General features: G+C 32.6%; 2 protein-coding genes across 4 annotated transcripts; one reads left to right on the forward strand and one right to left on the reverse strand.

Moving 5' to 3' along the window:
* The first annotated feature begins 5675 nt into the window (after positions 1-5675).
* LOC140751480 (uncharacterized) lies at positions 5676-11417 on the forward strand. The gene is made up of 6 exons (XM_073085355.1): positions 5676-5750; positions 7416-7499; positions 7883-7928; positions 9140-9244; positions 10511-10639; positions 11237-11417. The coding sequence occupies exons 2-6, from the start codon at positions 7423-7425 to the stop codon at positions 11279-11281; spliced, it is 402 nt and encodes a 133-aa protein (XP_072941456.1). The 5' UTR covers positions 5676-5750; positions 7416-7422; the 3' UTR covers positions 11282-11417.
* An 8322-nt stretch (positions 11418-19739) lies between these two features.
* LOC140751717 (uncharacterized) lies at positions 19740-24075 on the reverse strand. 3 transcript variants are annotated; one of them, XM_073085744.1, is made up of 3 exons: positions 23792-24075; positions 22308-22445; positions 19740-20779 (listed from the first exon to the last, which is right to left on the reverse strand). In XM_073085744.1, the coding sequence occupies exons 1-3, from the start codon at positions 23868-23870 to the stop codon at positions 20163-20165; spliced, it is 834 nt and encodes a 277-aa protein (XP_072941845.1). In that variant the 5' UTR covers positions 23871-24075; the 3' UTR covers positions 19740-20162. The 3 variants fall into 3 exon arrangements, with proteins under 3 accessions (XP_072941845.1, XP_072941844.1, XP_072941843.1); XM_073085743.1 differs by having other exon boundaries at positions 22224-22445; XM_073085742.1 differs by lacking the exon at positions 19740-20779 and having other exon boundaries at positions 20787-22445.
* Positions 24076-24376: the final 301 nt, after the last annotated feature.

The following is a 24376-nucleotide window of genomic DNA, read 5'->3' on the forward strand; positions in this document are numbered from 1 at the left end:
TTTTGTTTATAATAATTATGAAGCAAAGGTATTAAACTAGATAATAACCGTACATAGATTGAGTTTCAAACATACCTAGTTTGTGAATGATGCAGGATTCGAGGAAACGTTTCGATATAATTCCAGCTACATTCACAACAGACAAACAATATTCATAGAGTAGGAACTTGCATACTGTATACTCATTAAGCGATTTCATTTGAATGCTATTCAGAACGTAGTTCAATTAGACGGCTTAATAGATGTGGAGGTATAGTTGGAATTGATTCCGATAAATTCGGTTTCACGGAGCTTTATTCGTTTACGTAAACTTTGAGATTGACTCTAACAAGCCTGGGAGAGAGCGCCGTGATTTCTACTCTTAAAATCCAATTTAAATGCATTCCTCTGTGGCACAGGAGGCCCCGCCGATACGCTCCGGGGGCCAATTAACTTATTCATCCTTAACATTTCATTGCTCAACTTTGGTACCAATTTTGAGTCAGTCTTAGACCGGTGCTGGCGTACATACGAATGGATACTTTGTTATTTCGCTTATGTTAGGGTTTTGGTACTGTACTCTAAATAAATAAATACTCATGTTGTGGCATAAAATGCAATTATTTACTGTAATGAGCCAAGTCGTGTAATATGAAATGTAATAGCCGTACTATAAAAAAATAAGATTACAGTAGATGGTGTAAGGTGTGTGAAGGTGGTAGAACCTTTTGTGGTTCGACTCTGGTGGCACCACCGCCACACCTATTTCTGCCTAATAACAGCAGTGTTACGCGCTGCTGTGTTCCGTTTTGAAAGGTGTGGTAAGGGAGACTTTTCCGAGACGTTCCAGCTTAGTTCTCAGGGGTAGCGGCGCATCTGTGGCCGACCTCAGTTAGGAATATCTATCCTATTTGGGATTGATTACAGATGTTCATGGGCGGCAGGAGCCACTTACCATCAGGTGGACTGCATGCTCGTCTGCTAATCCTATATTATAAAAAAAAAGATACCTTGACGAAAAATTAAAAGTCAAAAATGTATTTTTTTAAATTCGTCATTAAATAGTAAGTCTAAAATGTTCGTGTGAAATAATACCAACGTCTGATGCAACATTAAAATATTTTTTTAAGTTTTGTATTATTTTACTTTTTGTCGTCTGATTATAACAATATCTCGCAATATAAAATAATTGCGAGATATAAAATATGAAGCCCTGACTCCGTTAAAGAAACATACAATATTATCCGAAGTAAGGGAAAGTCATTTAAAATGCAATTTAAACATCCTAATAGAAACGTTCGCACTAAGAATTGTTGCAAAGTGTAATGGGTTCAGGCGAAATTAACGCAGAAAAATAGGAAAAGTTAGAACGAGTTTCCTCCAAGGTTTTTTACCTTCGCCAAGTAGCGTTGTGATTGTAAACTGCTGAATTTATAATACCATTTTCGAACTCCACTCCATCGGGGAAGTTTTAAAACGGTTCGCCATTTTACTTTCAAGTTATACATTCAACATCATTGAAAGCAAATTCAATAATCCATCATTCATTTCGAAAACTCTGCTCTTGGATTTTTAATTGTAGCTACTTACCTATATTTGCCTAAGCGGCCACAACTTGGTGGTTGAAACTTGGTTTTTCAATCTGGCGGTCTGAGATTTTAATCTTAGGATTTTATCCTTTTTTTAATTACATGTAATAGAATAAAACTATTTCTTATCCAATTTACAACTTTTATTATTCCCGCGCAAAATACAATTCAAATGACACGAGCGTTTTTTCTTTTTTATGCTAACTCATACAATCGTACCAGCCAGTGACTATATAAATGGGCACTTATTATTATAAAATAATTAAAAATAGTTAATTGAAATAATACTATTAGGGGTGTGCGAATAATTCGAACTTACGAATTATTCGTTCCGAATCGAATATTAATATTCGATTCGAAACTCGAATCGAATAATTCGAAAATTCGAATTATTCGAAAGTTCCCGAATAATTCGAAAAATTTCGAATAATTCGAAAAATTTCGAATTATTCGAAAATTTTCGAATTATTCGAAAATTTTCGAATAATCCGAAAATTTTTGAATAATTCGAATTTTTTCAGGGTTTCTTATTTTCAATTTTCGAATAAAAATTTAACAGTCAATATACATTTTATTTAAACCATATAGTTACACAAATAGAACAATTAATATAGTTTTTTTTTTAAATAATGAAATAATAAAAATTGAAATTTGGGGATGATCCTATTCTTGTAATGTTAATAAATAAAATGGACGGTAAAAATATTGATTGCCTTTTTTTACGGCACTTCAAAAAATTACCTGAAATTCATGCTTCTAGACTAGAATACTCCCTTAATTCGCGAATTATTCGAAAACTTTCGAATTATTCGAAATTTTTACGAATTATTCGAATCGAATATTGATATTCGATTCGATTCGATTCGAACGATATTCGCACACCCCTAAATACTATAATTAAATACACATGAGTATTAAAAATTGATTATGACTTGCTTGTTACTTGGTGACGAAAAACATTGTGATAAAATTAATCGTGAAAGCCTTTCAGTTCTTAAAAGTTTTCAAAAGTGCGTGATATATATCAAATTCGTACTATGAGGTGAACTGGGGCCTAAACTCTCTCAGAAGACACGTGGCCAGTAGTAGGACAGTAAACGTTTGACGACGTATAAAGCAGTTTTCAGGGCGGCTGAATATTTTTTACGAAAAGTTGATAACTATTTTAAATCGGTACTCAAGTAGATTTTAAACGTGTACGAATTTTCGTAATGTAACTTATAAATAAGTAATTTTGGTAAGAATAACAAATCAAGTTTTGTATTCAGCTATCTTCTTATAATTTTTTCACTCCATATTTTAAATGAAAGACTTTTTTAAAAGCATAAGATTACTACGTATTTAACCTCAACGTCTGCCGTCCCTTTCATATAAAATAAACATTCCTTTTAAAGACCGGACCCTATTTATTTGAAAAGGATACGATGATTCAAACAGATTTGCAAGATATCTGTGCGCTCAACGGATTACTTTGCAAGTCTCTTATAGGAGAGAAAACCAGTATCATCACTACTTAAGGATATTAAAATCCCTTCTATTTGTGTAAGGAGCTTGTTTTCTTGCTGACGGTACCGATGGAGCATTTATCGAGTAATCCAGATAAAACGGTGAATTGGGCGTGTTGATATTTCTTGTGTGTTGAAGTGTGTTTAGTTGAATACTCCGTTTATGGGGAAGCTAATTCGTAAAAAAACAGTGATAGCCTAGTGGTTAAGAAACTCGGATTTTACAAAGTTATGTGCGTATTAGAAATTAATTATCACTTGAGTAACGGTGAAGGAAAACATCTTGAGGAAACCGGCATACCTGAGAAATGTTAAAAAAAGTTTAAAGGTATGTGCGGTAGGGTGGAGTGAAAATGTATGAAATTGTATTTTTCTTTTTTCTCTTAGATGGAATAGCGGTAAAAAGTTGCCTTTTAATGAGTAAATTCAGCGTACAAAATATTGTTTACTTGTCTTAATGTCATGAGGTGCCCCAACCCAATTAAAAATTTGAAAAATACAGAATTTTGAAAAACACTGATCTAATTTTTAATGATAGTATTTTACTAGATATCCTGTATATTATTAAACAAACTACATTGTGATACTTTAAATAAAAGCCTGATCAGTAGTTTAAATATTTTTAATCAAGAAAATTAAAAGAAAATCTTATCAGGGAATGAAACAAATCAGAAATAAGTACATTATTCGATGTTAAATTGTTTTTTTTGTTTTAAAATTAGGCATTTGCTGGAGTGATAATAGTCTTGCCCTTATAAAACCGTCTCGTTTGTTTTCTCCACAAACTGCACTTGACGCTTCGGTCACCAATTTGATACAGCGCTCTACGGCTTGGGTATGGCAGGGAAAATCTTTAATAGTTTGACATGTAATCAAACCACTTTTGACAATCTCTTTCAAGGCTTCATCAGATAAATTGGAAGTCAGAGGTGGCTCAGTTACCTTACAGTCTTGCCACATAATTAGATCAGTGTAATCTTTTTGGTCGGTGCTCAAGTCATTTCTAGCAACTTCAGGTAATATGCAGGGAATGTTGGTAAATTGAACAATTGGCATTGATTCACATTTTTGTAATTCAGATACAATAGGACCTGAAATGCATTTAGGCCCCTGTAGTTTGTCCATCCAAATGCAATAAAAGATGTCGCAATGGTAACTCATTCGAATGTAACTGGCAAACAAACCGTTGAAATGGTTTGTTAAGTTAAAGGAGGTGTTATTCATTATACGGAGGAAGACCTCCATGTAATGAATAACACCTCCTTTGAAACCTGTATTCAAGACTGTACCATCGCAACCAACAACCACTATTTTATCCAATTCCACCGATTTTGTTCTCAAATGATTTATTATGATAGTTTCAATACTTTTAGCAGTTCAAGACTCACACGTAACATGCCCGAAATAATTACTTCCTGGCTCTGATAAAATCACATAATGGTCTTCTGTTACTCTTTTTCTATAAAATTTGCCTTCCTTCTGAATACAAACTAAAGTCTTATCTTTTCTGCCATACATATAAATTCCTTGTATTCTTTTATATAATATTATTTAACGGTAATATGACAATATTAGACGTTGGTGCTTTTTGACAATATTTTGCAAATTTCCCTAGAGTTCATGATGTTGGGGGCACCTCTAAATTTATTATGTGCTAAATAAAATTTTGTGTGTATTTGTGAACAGTAACAGCAACTTTTTACAGATATTCCGATAACAATACGAAAAAAAATAATTTTCACTCCACCCTAATGTGCGGTCTACCAATTCGCACTTGGCCAGCGTGGTGGACTATGGCATAATCCTTCTCATTCTGAGAGGAGACCCCTGCTCAGCAGTGGGACATTGATGATCATTATCAATGATGATAATAAAATTCATAAAACCTTTTTATCAATATAATTATGATATTAACAAAAATCTCATTAATATTTGTGTTTGTGTGGTCACATTTGTAACCGTTTATAAAAAAACTAGTTATAATTGTTATAGTAAGTTTCATAACCGTTTCTTTAATTTGAAGGCTGCGTATTCGTTGTCGTGATAGTATGGCCCTGAACTCTCAGAGTTATCATACTATATCATGACGTTAACTAGCCTATTTTTAGGGTTCCGTACCCAAAGGGTAAAAACGGAACCCTATTACTAAGACTTCGCTGTCTGTCCGTCTGTCACAGGGCTATATCTCCGGAACTGTAACAGATAGAAACAGGATGCATAACGATGGCCGCTATAACAACAAATACTAAAAGTAAAATAAAGTTGTGAGGGCTAGGGCATATTTGGGCATAGTGTTTTCCATAATCGTCATAGTAAGTGATAATTAATTAAGATCTAAACCTACGACCCTCGATTGAGGTGCATAGATTCAACCACAAGGCTATCATTATAAGGTCTCCAATTAATTAGCGTTAATAAGATGAGATATTATAGAATAAGTATCTTATCATGTTGCTCTTAACTGCAATTGGTAAGTAGGACAAACAAGTTAAATGTTTATGATTTGTCTTATTTTGGTTGATATTTACTGCATAATCGCTATCAACTGACCTTATTAATAGCTCAACGCAATTATTCCAAATAACTTGATACTCTATTGATACGAAATCTCCGTCACAAGTCCACGCAAACTAGCAACGCATCAACGAATTTATATCATTGCGGTTAAATAAGTCCCGTAAGTTGATATAATTTAATACTATTATATTATAATGTTTTTATAATATAGGAGTAGTAGACAAGCATGCAATCCACCTGATGGTAAGTGGCTACTGCCGCCCATGGACATTTGTAATCAACCCCAGATAGGATTAGATATTCCTACCTGAGGTCCGCCACAGATGCGCCGCTACCCCTAAGGACTAAGCTTGAACGCCCCCGAAAAGTCTGTCTCTCTTACCACACCCTTCAAACCGGAACACGCCGCCTAATACTGCTGTTATTAGGTAGAAATAGGTGTGGCGGTGGAGCCGCCGAAGTCGAACCGCAAAGGGTTCTACCACCTTTAATATTAATAAAAAAGAATATTTTCGTTATAAGCCCGTGTTTATGTGGCATAGAATGTATATATGTAGGTACTGAATTTGTACCCGACTTCGTAGTGTTTTTCGAATGTATGTTTCACTATTTGGCATGCGGCTTGACGGATATTAACATGAGTAGCATTACCATGAGTTGGCATAGAAACGCCACTATAGAAATGGTAAATAGAAAACTATTGTCATTTTGCTAGTGAATAACATAACTACTATCGTTACGGTATTTCTTGACAACGTCTGTCAAATTAATGACTCATGGGACCGAATTTGTATGGCAATAGATCATAATGACATTCGCTAGCGATTTGATTGCGATAGGTTTTTTACGTATCGAGTTACGTCACTACGGATTTTAGTTCTACGAGTAACCACCAGAGGCGCTGTACAATTTTTCATACATTTATTTTACGCAGTCGCTAGCGAGTAATACTTTTGTAAACTCATGGTAGTCCTAGAGATGTCGTTGGATTCGTTTTAATTATGGAGTAACATCTAAGCTATATTTTTAAGCAGTGGAATTTTTGTTTTTATAATAATAATTTATATATTAGGGAGTAACATCTAAGCTATATTTTTAAGCAGTGGAATTTTTGTTTTTATAATAATAATTTAGTAACTTAATTATTAAATAATTGTAATATTAAATATCTTAATTGGTTCAGTTGATTCGAAGCTGATTGGCTGTGATAGACGGAGATATTACACATTATTGATATTACTAGGACTCCGTTTTATCTTCAGGGCCTACAGGATATTAAAACTGTAATAAGATTTATTTGATGATTTTTTTGTTTGCGGACTATAACCAAGTTCAGTTAGGATCCAAATCTGATTATAGACTTTCCCCTCTCTTAGAACTAAGTTGCATTTCTCATATTTTGATGTTATTTCTGTAACTCTACAATATCCTGTATCAATGATATTTCTGGGGAGTTACAGGAATAATATCTGTACATTAATTCAAGATATTTTTAATGTAACCTGAATCTTACACATATTGATAATTTTTATAATTGATAATTATAATTGATAATTTGCTTCTGGGATTATAATTAGGTACCTGCATTATTTGTCATTGGTTCTACTTAAGCACTACTCTAATTGTATCATTGATAAAAATATGTTTTATTATCTACTATAATTTTATTTAAAATCTCTTAAAGTTCTGTAGGTGAACATTGGACTTTGGATTTTTTTCATAAGATAAGCATCATCGCTAGCAATAATTGATTTATAAATAAAATTATTCCATGAGAAATATTTTAAAAATATTTTGGATTCAATTTTAATTTATATTTTTTCAGATTAAACATGAATAAGTTAGTACTTGGGCTGCTTGTCGTTCTCACGGTGCTCGCCATTGCAGACGCCAGATCATGTTCATCTGGGTAACTATTGTTAAAAATTATAACTGGTTCAGTTAGTACTTGGAATAATTAGTCATTAAATGTTATTACTTTGTTATTCTTTTGGTACTATTTTTCAATATTTACAGCTTTTTATAGAACAATCGGAAATTTGTGTCCATTTATATAATTTTAACAATTTCATTTTCTCACAATTTTCCATTTCTAACATAAAAAATATATCTATACGTAGATTGGGCACGGTAGGCCTTTTGTCATAAAAATAATATTTCCTGATTTTTAAACAATCAAAATTCTATTGCCGTTTAAAAATTCTGGCTTTCTAACATTTAAGAAACATAAAAATTGTCACACTCGGTTTAGATATTATTTTAACTTTAAATAATAAACAAGATCAATTCCAGGAAAGGTCACAAGAAGAACGAGTCTAACGAAGTCGAAAGTAAAGAGGTAGGTATATATTATACATTTAATTATGTTTTAGTATCATCATCAACCCATTACTGTCCTACTGCTGGGCACGGGTCTTCTCTCAGATTGCAAGGGGTAGGCCATAGTCCACCGCGCTGGCCAAGTGCGTATTGGTAGACTTCACATACCTTTGAATTTTTTTTAACACGCTTTTTTTTATAAATCTCTCAGGTATGCAGGTTTCCTCACGATGTTTTCCTTCACCGTTTAGCAAGTGATAATTAATTTTGAATATGAACATAACTTTGAAAAATCAGACCCGGGGATTTGAACCTCGGACTAGTCTTTCACTGCTTTTATTATATTTGTTTTAGTATAGTTGGAATCAATGCAATGAGATTTTTTATATGATTGCAATATAGCATTCACACCACATAACATCCATATGTATATGCCGTCCATGGACATCTATAAATAATCAGGATCAGATCTATCTGAGGTCAACCATAGATGCGTTGCAATATGAACAAAAACGGATATGGTTTCGTTTTAATTTTTTAATCGTCTATACATACCTAATAGATTCGACTGAATTCTAAATATCGATAAGGTTAGTATTTGATCTTAGAACAGAACTAATCTTATCTTTTATAACTTAATTAGAGTAGGCAATAATATTCAAGTGCGTATTATGTATAAAAGGTCGTGTCAGAGGTTAATGTGTCATGACACATATGAGATCAATATTGTTATTATTTAAGAAATCAAGTTTCGTCATAATTTGATAAAGTGTAATTGATTATATAACGCTTATGAATATACATACGGTGATATTATTGATTGCTTTCACATTTTCATATTAAAGGATGTAAATACATAAAATGCGATGACCATTGTTTTTAGTGGACCAAAATAGGAATATTTTGGAGACACGATGAATCTCTGCATACATGTTATAATAACAAGAAAAGAAAGAAAACTTGTTTAAAAATACAACTGTTTTGTTATAAAAATGTTATAAAAATCTATACTTTTTACATAGTTGTGTTTTGGTCTTCTATCCACTATCTACGATGCCTTAATGTATGTTGTAATAGTACATACTATAGGTATATAAATTATAGGTACCTATATAGTTAGGTACCTAAATGTAGGTATTTTATTTGAATTTCAAAATATATTAACTGAGTGACAAGTTTTTTTTATATTTTTTATATAAGAAGTTTAATTATGAACTTATTGTTTTTCAGAATAAAAAAAAGAAAGACTGTGACGACTCATCTTCATCATCTTCGTCTTCGTCATCCTCATCTTCGTCATCTTCATCAGAAGAAGATAAAGATAAATGTGACAAAGTAAGTGAATATTTAATTATTGTTTTTTTTTTATTAAGGCGTATAATTATCATGTACAGAACATGATAATTTTAAGAACATTTCCGTTGTATATTTTCATTATCATAGAGTATGTTATTGTTTCACTAAATTTAGCAATCAAGATTATACAATCGGCGTGGATCGTGAGACATTTATGTAATTACGAATACCTAGTTATATTAGTGTCAGTTCACACCTTCAATTATCCATACCTTGAGTTCATACATCGTTATGAATACAAATATTATTATCATATTAATTTAATTTTGACTTTATTATACGAGTAATACGGAATTACGATAAGTATCTAAATTTTATCAACATAGAAGTAAAATCGATATGCGATTGGTAGCCCGGTGTTCTATGGCCTAAAAGTCCTCTAACGCTGAGAGGAGACCCGTGCCCAGGAGTGGGTCAGTAATAGATTGATGACCAAGATAACATCGCCAGTCAATACCAATGCCTAAATTTTAATAATTTCATTATTCGATTCAAGGGTAACATTCTTCATTATTCCCAAGTCCTCAACTGTACCACTTAAAATAAAATCTACTCTGATTTTAAAATTACAAATTAGACTATTTTTATATCAGACAGATTTGAAACGGTGAGTGCGCATAATAGCACTAGGAGTACCGAAGCGTTATAATCTGTTCAAAGAATGTTTGTCGGGACGGGGTTCTTCGAGCGAGCTTCAATTGCGATTCTGATTTGCAGTAATGATGGCAATAAGTAATACTACAATTCGCTCTACCGCTGTACAATAATATTATTAACTAAGAATACACTTACATTTGTCATTGATTCTTATTCTGTCATTATATGAACTTCGTAGGCGACTTCATTAGTGTGAACAAACGACCATTTTAATTTATCTACTTCAATGTTTTAATTTTAATACATTCGGGAATTGTCATTATGGAAGTTATTTTGAAGTGAATAAGATTAATTGAAATCAATACTTAAATCCAATTAAGGCACAATTTCTAAAAAAAATTCAGATTCTGAGAAAATTAAAGAGGAAACTGTACAATTGTAATGTTATTTATTTAATGTAATTAAGAACAGTAAATTGTGTCCTAAATAAAGTTTTAGGTATATGCTAATTTTTTTTTCTAAAAATAGGAAGAAAACTTCACCTTTTATGGGTAAACTAATGTTAAATAGTATAATCTTATAGCATATAAGCTATTATTATACAGGGTTTGTAAAGACTTATTTAAAAATGTTATTTTTTTGAAACAGGGACGCAAAAAGGAAGATGACTCATCTTCGTCTTCATCATCTTCATCTTCATCCTCGTCATCGGAAGAGGATGACGACAATAAATGCAAAGACGACGATGACGACGACAGTGACGAAAAATCTAGTCATGTAAGTTATTCGCTTTGGATTGTTCATAGTTTGTGATATTGAATTATAGTTTCAAATTATTATGTACTAAAATATGTAACAAATGCACTTGCAGTTTGTCCTATAAGCTTAATCAAGACTAGAGTATGCTAGTAAGTCATGTTGCTTACACTAAGTACAAGCTTTGTAATTTTTGCAAGAATCTAACTATTTCGCGAACCAGTGTAGCGTATTCTCTACAAATTTATTATGTATTTCTAGGTTTTAAAAATCCTTTCAATAATAGAAGAGTCACTAAAATATTCTAAATAAATTAATAAGGGTGAAATTCTCTAACTTTTTATTTGATTCGTAAAATAATTGTTATTTCATATGATTTTTTTAATTCTTTGAACTATTTTTTATGAAATTGTAGAGCTTATACGCTAAGGGGCATACCTATGGTACTTTTCGTCCTTAAATTACCTTGAGTTTACTACTACTTATCATTAATTACAAGTTTCTAAAAATCTGAGAATTAAATACTAATACACTTCACACAAATACCCACCTATCGCTATTGCTATTTAATTTAACAAATTACATTTTGTGTAATTATTAAATAATTATTTTTTTCAGCACAAAAAGTCCAAACACTTGAAGAACAAAAAAGGCAAGCATTGAGTCGAGATGTCACGCTGGGACTTCAAAAAATGATTCAACATATAATTGGTGCTTGTTTTAATTTTTACTTTAATTGTAATTAGTTTTAAATAAAAAATAAACCTTTTGTTTGTAATTTAAAGATAAATTATAATGACCTAAAAAATGACCTATTTCAAAAATTACCTTGCCTGAAATAAAACAATCTAATTTTTGTGTTCATCTATGTATCCTTCAATCTAGAAAACTGCTGATATTAGATAGAACTAGGTGTGGCGGTGGTGCCTCCGGAGTCGATCCACGAAGGGTTCTATTATCTTTAAAAGATAAATTTAAATTTACAATATGTTTTAAAAACATATATTACTAAAATGTATATTGTGTCACTGCAGGGGCGTTATTAGATTTATGAACAAAAATAAGTATTTTGAATATTATCGCTCTAAGCGGGTGGCATTTTAATTACAAAATGCCTCTCATAGCCGCATTGAGTGTATTTTCGGAATTTTTCGTTGAACGCTAACCAACCATGATCAAAGGATGTTTTTATTATTTGAAAAATCGATGGAAATTAACTTTCATGTTTTACGAATTATATTATTCTAAAATGTATGAATATTACAATTTATTGAAAGAGCCTAATTAGTGAATGTGATGTGATGTAATTATCTATGTCAATATGATGTAATGCTTAATATTCGATCACCACGTCATGTGGGGTATATTGAGGTGATAGGTATATTATTGTAACGAATAAATTAAATTTTCTGCATTAGTAATACACAAATATATATAATCCTTCTGCTCATAAAGGTACTATATTTATATGAGCTACGTGTTTGTAATCACTTTCGGATCATACCGCCTTTATTATACGAGTATAATGTAAATTATTAACTATACCTACTTATTTGAGATTTACTTAATTTCCATTTAAAAATAAACAAAAAAAAAACTTTTCTAGATCAACTTTGACATCGCCTCCTACCGTGGTATAACTAGTATATTGTATTACTTCTATTTCTCCGCGTCAAACTTGAACTTTTTAATTAGCGTATTCATCAAACTTTGTGGTATAAAAATACCACTTGAACTGGTCAGTTATTTCGAGAAAATTAGCCATCTTCGTACAGAACGAGGGGGGTCACTGAAGCGCGCTTGTATTGCGGGCCTGCTAACGAGAATTTTACAATGATGAACTGTGAAGTACTCTTTAACATTCGCAATAAAAATATTTTTTGGCGTTAGGTGTATACATAAAGCCCGCCACGTAGATCTCTTACAACGCGAAGTTCTACTTATAGACTGCATATAAACAAATGAAAATGTAAATCTGTTTTTTTTTTTTATAATATAAGAATAGCAGACGAGCATGCAGTCCACCTGATGTGGCTACTGCCGCCCATGGACATCTGTAATCAACCCCAGATAGGATTAGATATTCCTACCTGAGGTCGGCCACAGATGCGCCGCTACCCCTGAGGACTAAGCTGGAACGCCTCGGAAAAGTCTGTCTCCCTTACCACACCCTTCAAACCGGAACACAGCAGCGCCTGTTATTTTGAAAGTGCCATGAACATGCGTCATCATTATAATTTTGTAATCAATATAAGGTTACAAAAATTATAAAAACGAAAGACTCGGGACTGTGATACAAATAAATATAGTCCAAAAACTAAAAAACACGCTTTTATGATAAAATCAACTAAAAAGCAGAAAATAATTTTCAATCTAGGAATCAATTAAGGAACAGTAAATAGTATAATTGTGAAAAAAGCGTGGGGTGCTCCATTTTACAGTTTTCGAAAAGCGTCCCACACTTCTGAGTTTGAACATTTGAGTTATAGGGAAATAACATTATTATTTTCAAAACTAAAAATCACGCTATAACAGAACTGAAAAGCAATAATTGGTGCAATCTAGTAACTTTGCGATGAACTTTCTCTAAGGCGCTCGAAAATCGTTAATCCTGAGGATGTTGACAAGGACAATGGTACAAAATTATTAAAATCGTGTATGGTCATTGATTTTTCATAATTGTTTAAAATTTTGAATTAAACTGAACGTTCAAAGTGGATAGAAATCGGGTTCAAAGATTCCGTTACTTAGTTACATACATACATACATACAACCCAAGCTAAATAAAGCGGGTTAAAATGGAGACATTAAAGGATATTACTAGAAATGTTACTTAAATCTGATAGTATATATTTAAGATTCATGCTAAAATGTTTAGGGAAATAGAACCTTCGATTCCTTTTTCGACCTTTTTCGATTCGAGGTATCATATATTACGGAGTTTCTTGCGCCGCTTCTTCTCCATAGCGAAACACCTTCCGAAGCGGTGGTAGTTTGTAGACTTTCAAAAAGTATTCTATATGAATCAATTTTGAATAAATAAGATTTGAATTTGAATATATTTTTGGCTACAGTATGATAAAGAGCTTCTAACTGCTATGTTTTTTTCAAAATGTGGTAAGAGGCAGACCCTTTTAAGAGGCGTTCCAACTTATTCCTCTATCTGTGGTCGATTTGTTGTAGGAATTGGATCCTATATGGGGTTTAACACGCTGGTCGATAGTGGCCACTTGCTATCACGTCGAATGCATGTTCGTTTTTTTTTATGAGTGTATTAGACGAGCATGCAGTCTACCCCTGAGGACTAAGCTGGAACGCCTCGGATAAGTATGTCTCCCTTACAACACTCTTCAAAACCAGAACACAGCAACGCTTAACACTGCTGTTATGAGGCAGTAATAGGTGTGCTGGTGGTGCCGCCGGAGTTGAACCACAAAGGGTTCTACCACCTTCAACCTTCTTTTACTACTTCTATATTAAAAGTAAAATAATAATCAGGAAAATACGGGAGCACCCCCGTATGGTATACAAGCATATAAAACTGAGTGAGGAAGCTAATCGCAAATATATTTTACTTAGATAAGCTAGCCAAATGAGAAGATATTTAGATGTCGCGGGACATAAAATAAAAATTGTTTTGATTCCAAGAAATTATTACAAAACATTGTTGCACTGATACTGGTAACCATGGACTACTGGGGAATTAACTAATGCTCATGACTTTGTCAATAATTAATAAATGATAACGATGTTCCTTCTTAAAAGCCAATTTTTTTTTTTTTTAATTTGTCAAATACATTTTTATTAATTTGTTTATCATATATAAACGAAATAAGTTAAATATTTACTAGGTTACTGTACTGTTGTCCCTGTAGTTCCGGGAACAGAATAGGGCTACGGTATCCTCTGCCTGTCGTAAGAGGCGATTCAAAGGGGGCTTCCGGGGTTGCGGACGGCAAGAGTGGGAGCTTAAACCGCCCGGCCAGTGACCCCGGGAAGGACGGCGGTATGTGTGGTCGCATACCGTCGTGCACACCAGACGGTGTGGCGAGCGCTAAGCTCACCTGGGCGGAGCCCGACGGGGCACCGCGCTAAGTGGACTCCGATTAAATTCCGTTGGCGATCCCGGAGTCCTCTACGCAGCGCCGAGGACGGGTTTTAGTGCGTTAAGAGTCCCACATAACCCTGTGTCGCTCCTTTTGAAGGTTCCCCCTCGTGAAGAAACAAAGGGTATAAGAGTAGAACCTGCAAATACATTCAAGTAAATTTATGTAGCTTAGATTTAAGCTCTTATTTATTACACATGATATCTTTTATTTAATCTGGCTAATATAGGCAATTTTATTCACGTAATTTTAAATCAAGTACAAAAGTAAACGGTAACGGCCTGGGTAATTCATAATTTTAATTTCACTTTCAACGATGATCTTTATCAATCCATGCAATATTTAGCCAAAGATAAAAAACAATTTCTGCTCACATCAAATTTAAAAATTTGATATTTGGTATGAAAAAATTGTAAAAATTGATAACGAACGTATATTGTTGACTTCTAATTAAAAATTCGGGTAAGCTTTCCAATTTCAAGTTCTTTGCGCCTAACAATACTATTATAGCAATAAATAAGAAGCGACGAAATAAGGGACGATTACATTATTTATTTCGAATTGTATTGCTTGTGCTGTTATAAAAACACGTTACTGATTTTCTAATGATTCAGCAAAAACTAACGAAATTTTAATACCTACCTAATAATTACAATTAAATCAATTAATTATTTTTATGGTACATGAAAAATGGCCCCTTTTTATTTTGTAGTGCTAGTAATTCTTGGGAGACTGTCATTCAGATGTCTTACTCAACCTATCCATCATCCTACCATCTATACCCTTTGACCTCTAAAGTAGAGCGGGAAAACTTAAATGTGTTTATAATGAAACACATTTTGACATTATTTTTTCACACACAGCAGAAAAAAGAAACTCCTATTTAAAAATGACCTAATTGTCTAAGCTGAATTTGAGTGCCAAGCAACCTAATATTTTTCTTATTAGAAAATATTAAGAGATAATATTATTTTCTCTGAAATGCTTTATTGCTTTTCATCTTAAAAGGGTTTTAGGTGACCTAATGTAACCAAACCTAGATTTAGTATCTTATTTTTTTTTATGAAAAGGCTAGATTTAAATTAGAGCGTCGTAAATATGGATCCTAATTGGTGTAAATTAAGGCGTCTTTTGCCCTTCTGCTCTTAGCCGTAACATATACATCCTTACATCATTACATATCTAAATTATATAATGGGTTTTTATCATTACAAGCATAGTCTCAGCGTCATATAGTATGTTTTTACTTGTAGTATGTGATCAATCAAAAGGTTATTATACCTAATTGATATTTTTTGTTGTTCATCACGTTGTATCCGTGTTTATGTTCGCAATAAATAAATGTTATCTTATAAACCGATACATTACCAGGTTACTATGAACGATTACATCAAACATGACAATCTTATTTGCAATGGGCACGTTGTTTTTGACAAATATTATTTAAAAAATGATACGGACAACCAGTTCTGTTTCTGAGAAGTACTTACAAGGATATACGAGTTATGTTGTAATTCGATTGTTGACAAGCCCGAACTCGCGCGAGATAAACGAATAGTAGATAGTCTATTCTTATATTATGATGCGTCTCTTCGCGCAAACTGTAGTGCTCAGTGTTATTATTCAAGTGCTCCTACAAGGTGACGCGGCGCCTTTATCATATCAGGACATCACTAGTTTTTTTGCCAATCCAGTTGATGATATTATTAAATACTTCTCAAAGAAATCTTCAGGTAACGTCACTGAAGACACAGACACTGATGGAAACCCTAAAGAAAAAATGATCGACGTGCCACCAAACACGAAGCCCTGCAAGAATGGTGCCATTAGGGATGTACATGGAGTGTGTAGGAATCGGTGGTGATTAAGTCCGTCGTTCTATTGATTGTTTATAAAGTGGTGACTCAGTTTGATTTAAACATTACATAAAAATGGACGTAAGAAACGTGATGGTTATGATACTAGCGAGTTTGCTTATAATACAGAACGTGGAGACAGGCGTAGTGTTTAATTTTCGTGACAAACTTCGAGATGCGAGCATGCATTCGACTACCACTGCAAAGAACCTGCAATCTAGTCAAATAATAAGGATTCCAGAACTACAATGTGGAATTGGACAGAGGCGTGACTCGTTGGGAAATTGTAGGACGTCGCTCTGAAGGTATTTTTTATGAATGAAATAGAAATTAATAACCTACATTTAACTATCTCATAATCTCTTTCTACTCTCTTACTACTATCTCTCTCTTACTATTAATAACTATCTCATAATCTTTAACTGCAAGGTACGTCTCAACTCATTTAGCAACGCATTACACTTTGATTTTAATCTCCGAAAGTAAAGTAAAAATGAAGTTAATATTATCTAAATTTAAAACCGTTGAGGTTCGTCTCAATTCATTAAGCAACGAATTACACTTTGATTTTAATCTCCGAAAGTAAAGTAAAAATGAAGTTAATATTTCTTTAATTTAATTGTCTTTATGAGACAACATTTGTTACGGATAGTGGTATAAATCTTTCACCACTTTTAATTCAAACAATAAGATTGCAACAAGTAGTGTGTGATTAAGCGCGCACATGAATAATTTGTTTATATCGACTGAGCAAGTTACAAAATAATAATAGTGAATGTAAGAATAAAATAAGAGCCATTTATATACTTATACCTAATGTCTTTTCAGATCACGTGGAGAGTGCTGGCCAAGTGATACGGGGCAATAGAGATAGTTAACCAAATAAATATTCCATTTGATAGTCTCTTCGCCGTATTGAACGGATTCCTAGAATGAAGTATAATTTTATCGTGTGCTGATAATACGAGGTCAAAGGGTCCTTTTCTTATCGTCATATTATTATAATATGACGATAAGAAACTAATATTAGTTTTAGTTCAGCCACACTTCTATACGCATCGATTCGCCAACCATAGAAACAAAATGAAGATTTCAATCATTGTATTAGTTTGTGTTTCTTCGATTTTATATATCAAAACTGTTGAAGGACAGTTCGACGGACTAGTTAATACAGTTCACAACGCAGCTTCTACACTCGGTAAGGGTTTGGGAGGTATTCTCATTCCGAAAAGGAATAAGGGAGCTGGGGATAACAAGGATGTCGGCAAACCGGACGATGATAACATGAAAATAAGTACTCCAACTTTCCCTACTGAGGCAAGTCCGAAAGCTGATACGCCAGAAAGTCCAAAAGCCGATACTCCGGCCTCACCAGCCACAACACCAAAAACGTCTGCAAGTGTAAAACCAGATGAGCAGAAAGGAGAAGGAAAAGAAAACTTTGCTGGCGGCTGCCTTGCTGGATACAAGAAGACTGCTGACGGAAGATGCATGCCTACGTTCTAAAATGTATTTTTTATCATAAATATGCTTATTATATTGATAAATACAAGTTCTAAATAATTGTTACAGTTAATAAATTATCATAATCCATTTGATTTAACGATTATAACCCGTTACCATCTTCTCAACTTCTCACGTCTGTATTAGTATCAATAATTGTTTTAACATATAACATAACAACATATTTTTTATTACTCTAAAGGATCTAGCCGCATTTCAACTTCATCCATGTGTATTTTAGTTTAAAAACATTTTAAAATTACCAATAGAGGATTGTAGTGATGCCGATTTGGTTATAAAATAGTACTGCAAGTACCTATATATAAAACTAGCTGACCCTGCAAACTTTGTACCGCCTCAAAATCTATTTATCAAATATATTTCATATAAAATATTATAGCCTATGTTACTCGTGGATAATGTAGCTTTCGAATGGTGACAGAATTTTTAAAATCGGTCCAGTAGTTTTTGAGCCTATTCATTACAATCAAACAAACAAACAAAGTTTTCCTCTTTTTAATATTAGTATAGATTACAATTTTTTAAATATATTTTGTTATACTCAATTATATTTCAACTTTCATAATAAATTTTAACGTTTAAACGATTTCTTCCTTAGAAAATGAAATAATGAAAAGAACGTATTAAAATGTATTTTGAAAAAGTATACGGAATCAAAAATAACGTAGCCGGATCTTAGATTAACAGGAATAGATAACAACCGCAATGTGACAGCTATTAGTGTTATTTACTTTCTTCTCTTTAACATGTGATATCATTAGCAAGAACAAATATTATTATTTCTCTAGAATTCTAGGTACTCGCTTGCTGCTTAGATACCCCATACAGTATAGTTTCACAATATTGTAGTAGTAGCGTGTAGTAGGCACTATTTTTTGATCACTATCGTCCATGGAAATAAGTAACTTCCTGCAGAGCAGACCTACCTGAAATCGATCATTGTTGCTTGCTACTCCAAAATTCTAAATCATATAAAAATATTCTCAATTCTTAGGAGGATCTTTGGAACGCCTCAAATAACGTACTTGCTTTATTTACTTATTAAATGTGCTTGAAACACCTTAAAACGGTGTAACAAAGAGTCAACTTAATGCCTAATGGCATTCTCTGCCAGTCAACCCTGGGCGATGGTGATAACATGTGGTAGGCTTCTGAATTAAAACAGTAACCTGTATAAAACAGAAACAATATGCTTTGCCACATTCAAACCTAAACACAACAGCATACTGTATCAACATTTCGTGTAATTTAGTATTTGTCCAACGTGCAGCTGTGCGTTTTGATAAAAATATAAAAATACGAAATAAGTTTACCAGAACTCTAATTTATATGAAGAACATTTGGGTAATACTCCGCGTTTTCTCAAGCGAGAGTCGATTGCGAGTCTAATGAGAAATAATGATGAAACTGTTTCCGTAACTTTTCCCGTAGCTTTATTGCTGCTTAACAGGTTTGGTTTAACATCAAATTTGCCTATAAGTCATTTAGAAAATTGAAATTTCAATAAACTCTACTTTTTCCTTTATAATTTCAGCTGCTAAAACTTATCATCATTTATCTATAAAAATAACAGAATAGATATTCAATTCTATCATGAAGATGTCATTAATGAACATTGAAATAAAAAATACATAATACTTCTAATAAAAATAATAAAGAAAACATTATAATTATTAGTTTTTTATTAAAAGTAATCTACACTATCAAATGACATTATTATAAAATTAGAGTACAAATCAATGAATCTAGCATTTAAATAGATGTTATGTCAAATGTAGACGCCAGAACTAACAAAATAGTAAATTCTTAAGTATTTTTTTTTGAAAATGTAAACTAAACAGTCTAAAAATTCTAACGAATATAGTAAAAAAATTAGGTTACTTATTTTTAAGTACAAATCTTTAATATGATTTCCTGGATTTTTTTAAGTTTGCATAATATATGTTACACTACACGTATATATAAAAAATATACCTTAAATCAAATAAGAGTTAATCATCTTCGTACACGACTTTTCTAAAAGAGACTAGTAAAATTTAAAAAAACATAGGTATTTTTTCAGGCGGCAGGAGTGACGGCTCGAGCTTGGAAGAAAAATGGATACGCATAAATGGGCTTCACATAATTGTTGTTTGTACTATTAGCACGCGTTGTATTAGTATTTATATCTGTTGCACTTAAATTCTTATTTTCAATAATACTACCTTCCCCATCCCCGTTGCTTAAGTTATTTGAATCGTCATTTACTTCGGATAGTACAGGCGGAGTTGTAACAACTTCTTGGTTTTCTTGTAGTTTTGGTTTTGAATTATCGGATATATTTTCTTCTTTCTTGATAGGCTTCTCGGGTATAGACTGAGCATTATTTGTTTTTCCTAATTCTATATTAATTGTAAATGCATTTCTGTTAGGCAATTCATGGTTTGGGGGTCCATTTCGTCCATAGTCTGGTTCTCCAGCTTGATACGGTATTTTTTCATAGTTCCTAGGAGGTCCCCCGCGTTCAGGCGGGGGTGGCGGGGGAGGTCTGTCTCGGTAATCAGGTGGTCCATGATTACCATGACCTGGATATTCTGGAGGGCCAGAAGGCCCACCAGCAAATCTTCTGTCATCAGGTGGATCAAATATATGCCTGGGAGGCATATTTTGCCATGGTTCGTGAGGAAATCGTTTTGCTGTAAATAATAATTATAAATGTAACAAATGTCTTTGTTATAAATGAAAAACTTCTTATATCTTGTGTCAATAAAATAGTTATTTAAGTCTATTGCCTGAGTTTCTCAGTGCTCTTCACACATTCTTGCTATATTTAGCATGTTATTAAAACGGATTTGTATAAATAACATCTATTTGCGAAATTAGCTATTGTCATATAAATTATCTATTTTGCAAATCTTCGTAACGCACTATTTCTAAAATGTGTTTTTTACTCCGATTGCATGTTGAAAAATTACATAAATTTTATCACATATCTTTGGTTGCTAGTACTAATCTTATTAAATTGATAGTACATACCTCATAAAGTATATTAAATTATCTTATTATTATTTGTGAATATAAATAATAAAGACGGACAATGAACAGATAAGCAGCATATGGTATTAAATACATCTTTATTTTCTTTTAGCATGATCATACAGAAGATAACCTTATAAAATGTCTGACAAATAGATATTTCGCGTATAGGTACTGTATTTGAACAAGATATATTTTATTACTCCACGTTCGTTATGGATAAAATTGTCAGTAAAAATAATTACAAGTATAATCATAGCATTTATTTTACAATATTACAGTACAATCATGTATTTTGCAAGTTAACTGAGACTTGTGGTTTAATACATGTATCAGTAAATCTTATTAATTTAGGTACTTAATTAGATTTAGGAGTGACAGGTACAGCTTGGAATAATGGAATAAGTAAAGGTTTATTAATGGGTGGCCAACTTTGGATGGAGGGATCGTTGGCTATTTCACGATTAGCATTGGCATTTTTAGGACTCGTTCCTTCAAGACCAAAGCCATCTCTAAGATCGAATATGTAAGGATTTTCAGTGGATGGAATTGTTTCAGTATCTTTATAAACTTGATATTCTATTTTATTTACATCTTGTGTATCTTTGGGAATTTGCGGAATTGGGGAATATGGTGTTTGATCGGAATTTTTCCTAAATGATCCAGTGTTTACTGAAGGAGTAGACGTTGGAATACTTTGATTGTTAAATATAAATTCAATAAGACGGATTAGGTCTTCCTCTTTGTTAGTCTGGAAAAGGCTCGTTTTACTTCCTTCGCCGTTTTGAGATGAGGGATTCTGCTGTTGATAGGCATTAGGTGAAAAGTTTTTGTTATGTGATGGTCTATCGTTATACTTAGGTGGTGGTGGACGCCAATCATTCATCCAATCTGGTGGTGGTGGAGGTGGTCTACCATAGTGGCCGTAATCAGGTGGTGGTCTACCGTAGTGGTGATGGGGTGAGGAGTGTTCATTGTATTGATCATGCGGAGGTGGTGGTGGTGGTGGTCGGCCATAATGCCAATGTGGAGGTGGAGGTGGAGGTCTATCATAATCATCGTGAGGAGGAGGTCTATGATAATCACCATAAGGCGGAGGCCTACCATAGTGATCATGGGGCGGGGGTCTCCCATAGTGATGATGTGGAGGTGGGTGTCTATTATAACCATCATACGGTGGTGGTCTACCATAATGGTCCGGTGGTGGTGGTGGCGGCCGATCATAGTAGTCCGACGGTGGTGGTTTGCTGTCATGATCGCGAGGTGATCTCCAGCCATTGTGAGGAGGAGGTGGTAGCCAATTAGAATATTGTGGTGACCGTTTATCTGTAAACGAAAAGAAAACTGCTTATCAAATAAATTGTTTGGTTATTTTACTAAGTGGCAAACATAAAAACATAATTATAATTAATAGGCGAGGTTAAGTTGAGTTATTAGATTAATGAATACACTACAAAAAAGACAGAAGTTATTAAAATAAAAAAATAAAATTATAATAAAAATGGATTAGAAATAGTCGTATATGAAGTTGAAAGTTAAAAGAAAAATTAATAATAAAGAATTATAATGATTATACAAATGGATAAGATAAATAAAGGCTCAGAAAGCATCGCACTTTGTAAAACGAATATAATTGTTTAAAAAATACTTACTAATTATGTTTTTGCTTCATAGTTTACACTTCGATCGAGAATTATTTGTTCTATTCTATGCATGTGTATAATTTACACTCCGATTGGGGTTTTATAATCCACTTACGAGTAGCTTTTTAAAATATTATTTGACAAAAGTAGAATTTGTTAAATAATTGTTTTATTAATAGCGTTGCCACAGCTTCAGTTAATGATTTTTTAATTAAAACATTTATAATTTATAACGCCAATATTTGCAATGCTTTGTGCTGCGGTTCATGTATAATATGCTGTTAGTTAAGTTGTATAAATATAATCATAAATCGCAGTATAATAATTACGTAAATAGAGTAAAGTGATTTAAACGGTATTACCTATATTCGAACTATCGATATGGATTGCAAGTATTGATGTAATGGAACGTTTAGTATTCTTTTCTTGTATTGGGTTTGCAACTAAGATCCTGTCATCTTTTAAATAAAAAATCGCAAATCATGAAATCTTTGTGGCCTCATTTTTAAATCATAATTATGAAACAGCACGTTTTGTCCTTCAGGAAGTTATTTTATGCGTGGAGTATCATTCAATAATGTTTCACATTTAAAAATTTGGTTGAATAACTTTTTTAAGTAGAAAAAAATGGTGTCACTTGTGTCGTGCGGTGAGGAGCAGTTTCAAAGAGAAAAAATCTTTAAAAATGGCGGTAATTTAGTTGCCAACCTATTATTATAATGGTTTTAAAAGTTTATTAATCCGATTAGGCAGTTAATATTTTTTAGAAATCAATTATAAACATATTATGCACTAACTGTTTTAAATCATAATATAAACCCACTTATAAATTTATTCTAGGTATATTATATATTTTACAAAATTTAAGTGATAAGAATAAAAAGGGTTTTCAACAATGTTTTGTTTCTACCACTATAATCAAAGTTAGCATAGATATAATAAATATTCCATGGCAACCCCGAAAGAAGAAAATAAATCCAAATGTTAAATACTAATAGAATAAATAAAATAATAACATGAGGTACCCACCTCTTGAATTCCATGACTGCGCACTAACATCTATAAATGTTCTAAAAGTAAGTAATATAATTAGGCCTTTTAAAATCATTTTCAAATTATATTTTTCTGTAAAACAAATACACTACAATTGCCTATTCTGGCATCCAAATAACTGATTCGTCGAAACAGAAAACAACTCATGGACCGGTTTCGTTATTAGCGTCCAGTATGTAATCATTACATTTTTTGCTATATTATTCTACTAAGACATCCGGCACAAAGGTAAATATTGTAATGACTTCTTGAAGACTAAAATCCGGCAAAGAGTGAGTAGGGCTAGCGCATATGAAATTTATTTACCAGCCGTATTAATTTTATTTTGGTTTTCGATAATAAAACATATTTTGTTTGTAATTATTTTACGTTATTTTATGTATATATTTATACTTTTGATACCGTATGTAATTTAAAAAAAATACGCTATATTTAAAAACAATATTTAAGTTTAACGAAATAAAATATGTATGAAATGAAATAACTCTACAAGTGTGTACATTCAATGACATAAATTTAATGAACGCACTCCGTGCTTCTTGATTGTTTTTAGTTTTAAAT

The sequence above is a fragment of the Epargyreus clarus genome, unplaced genomic scaffold, assembly GCF_041222505.1.
Source record: "Epargyreus clarus isolate Ecla_fem2 unplaced genomic scaffold, WU_Ecla_fem_2.2 ptg000023l, whole genome shotgun sequence".
Lineage (NCBI taxonomy): Eukaryota > Metazoa > Arthropoda > Insecta > Lepidoptera > Hesperiidae > Epargyreus > Epargyreus clarus.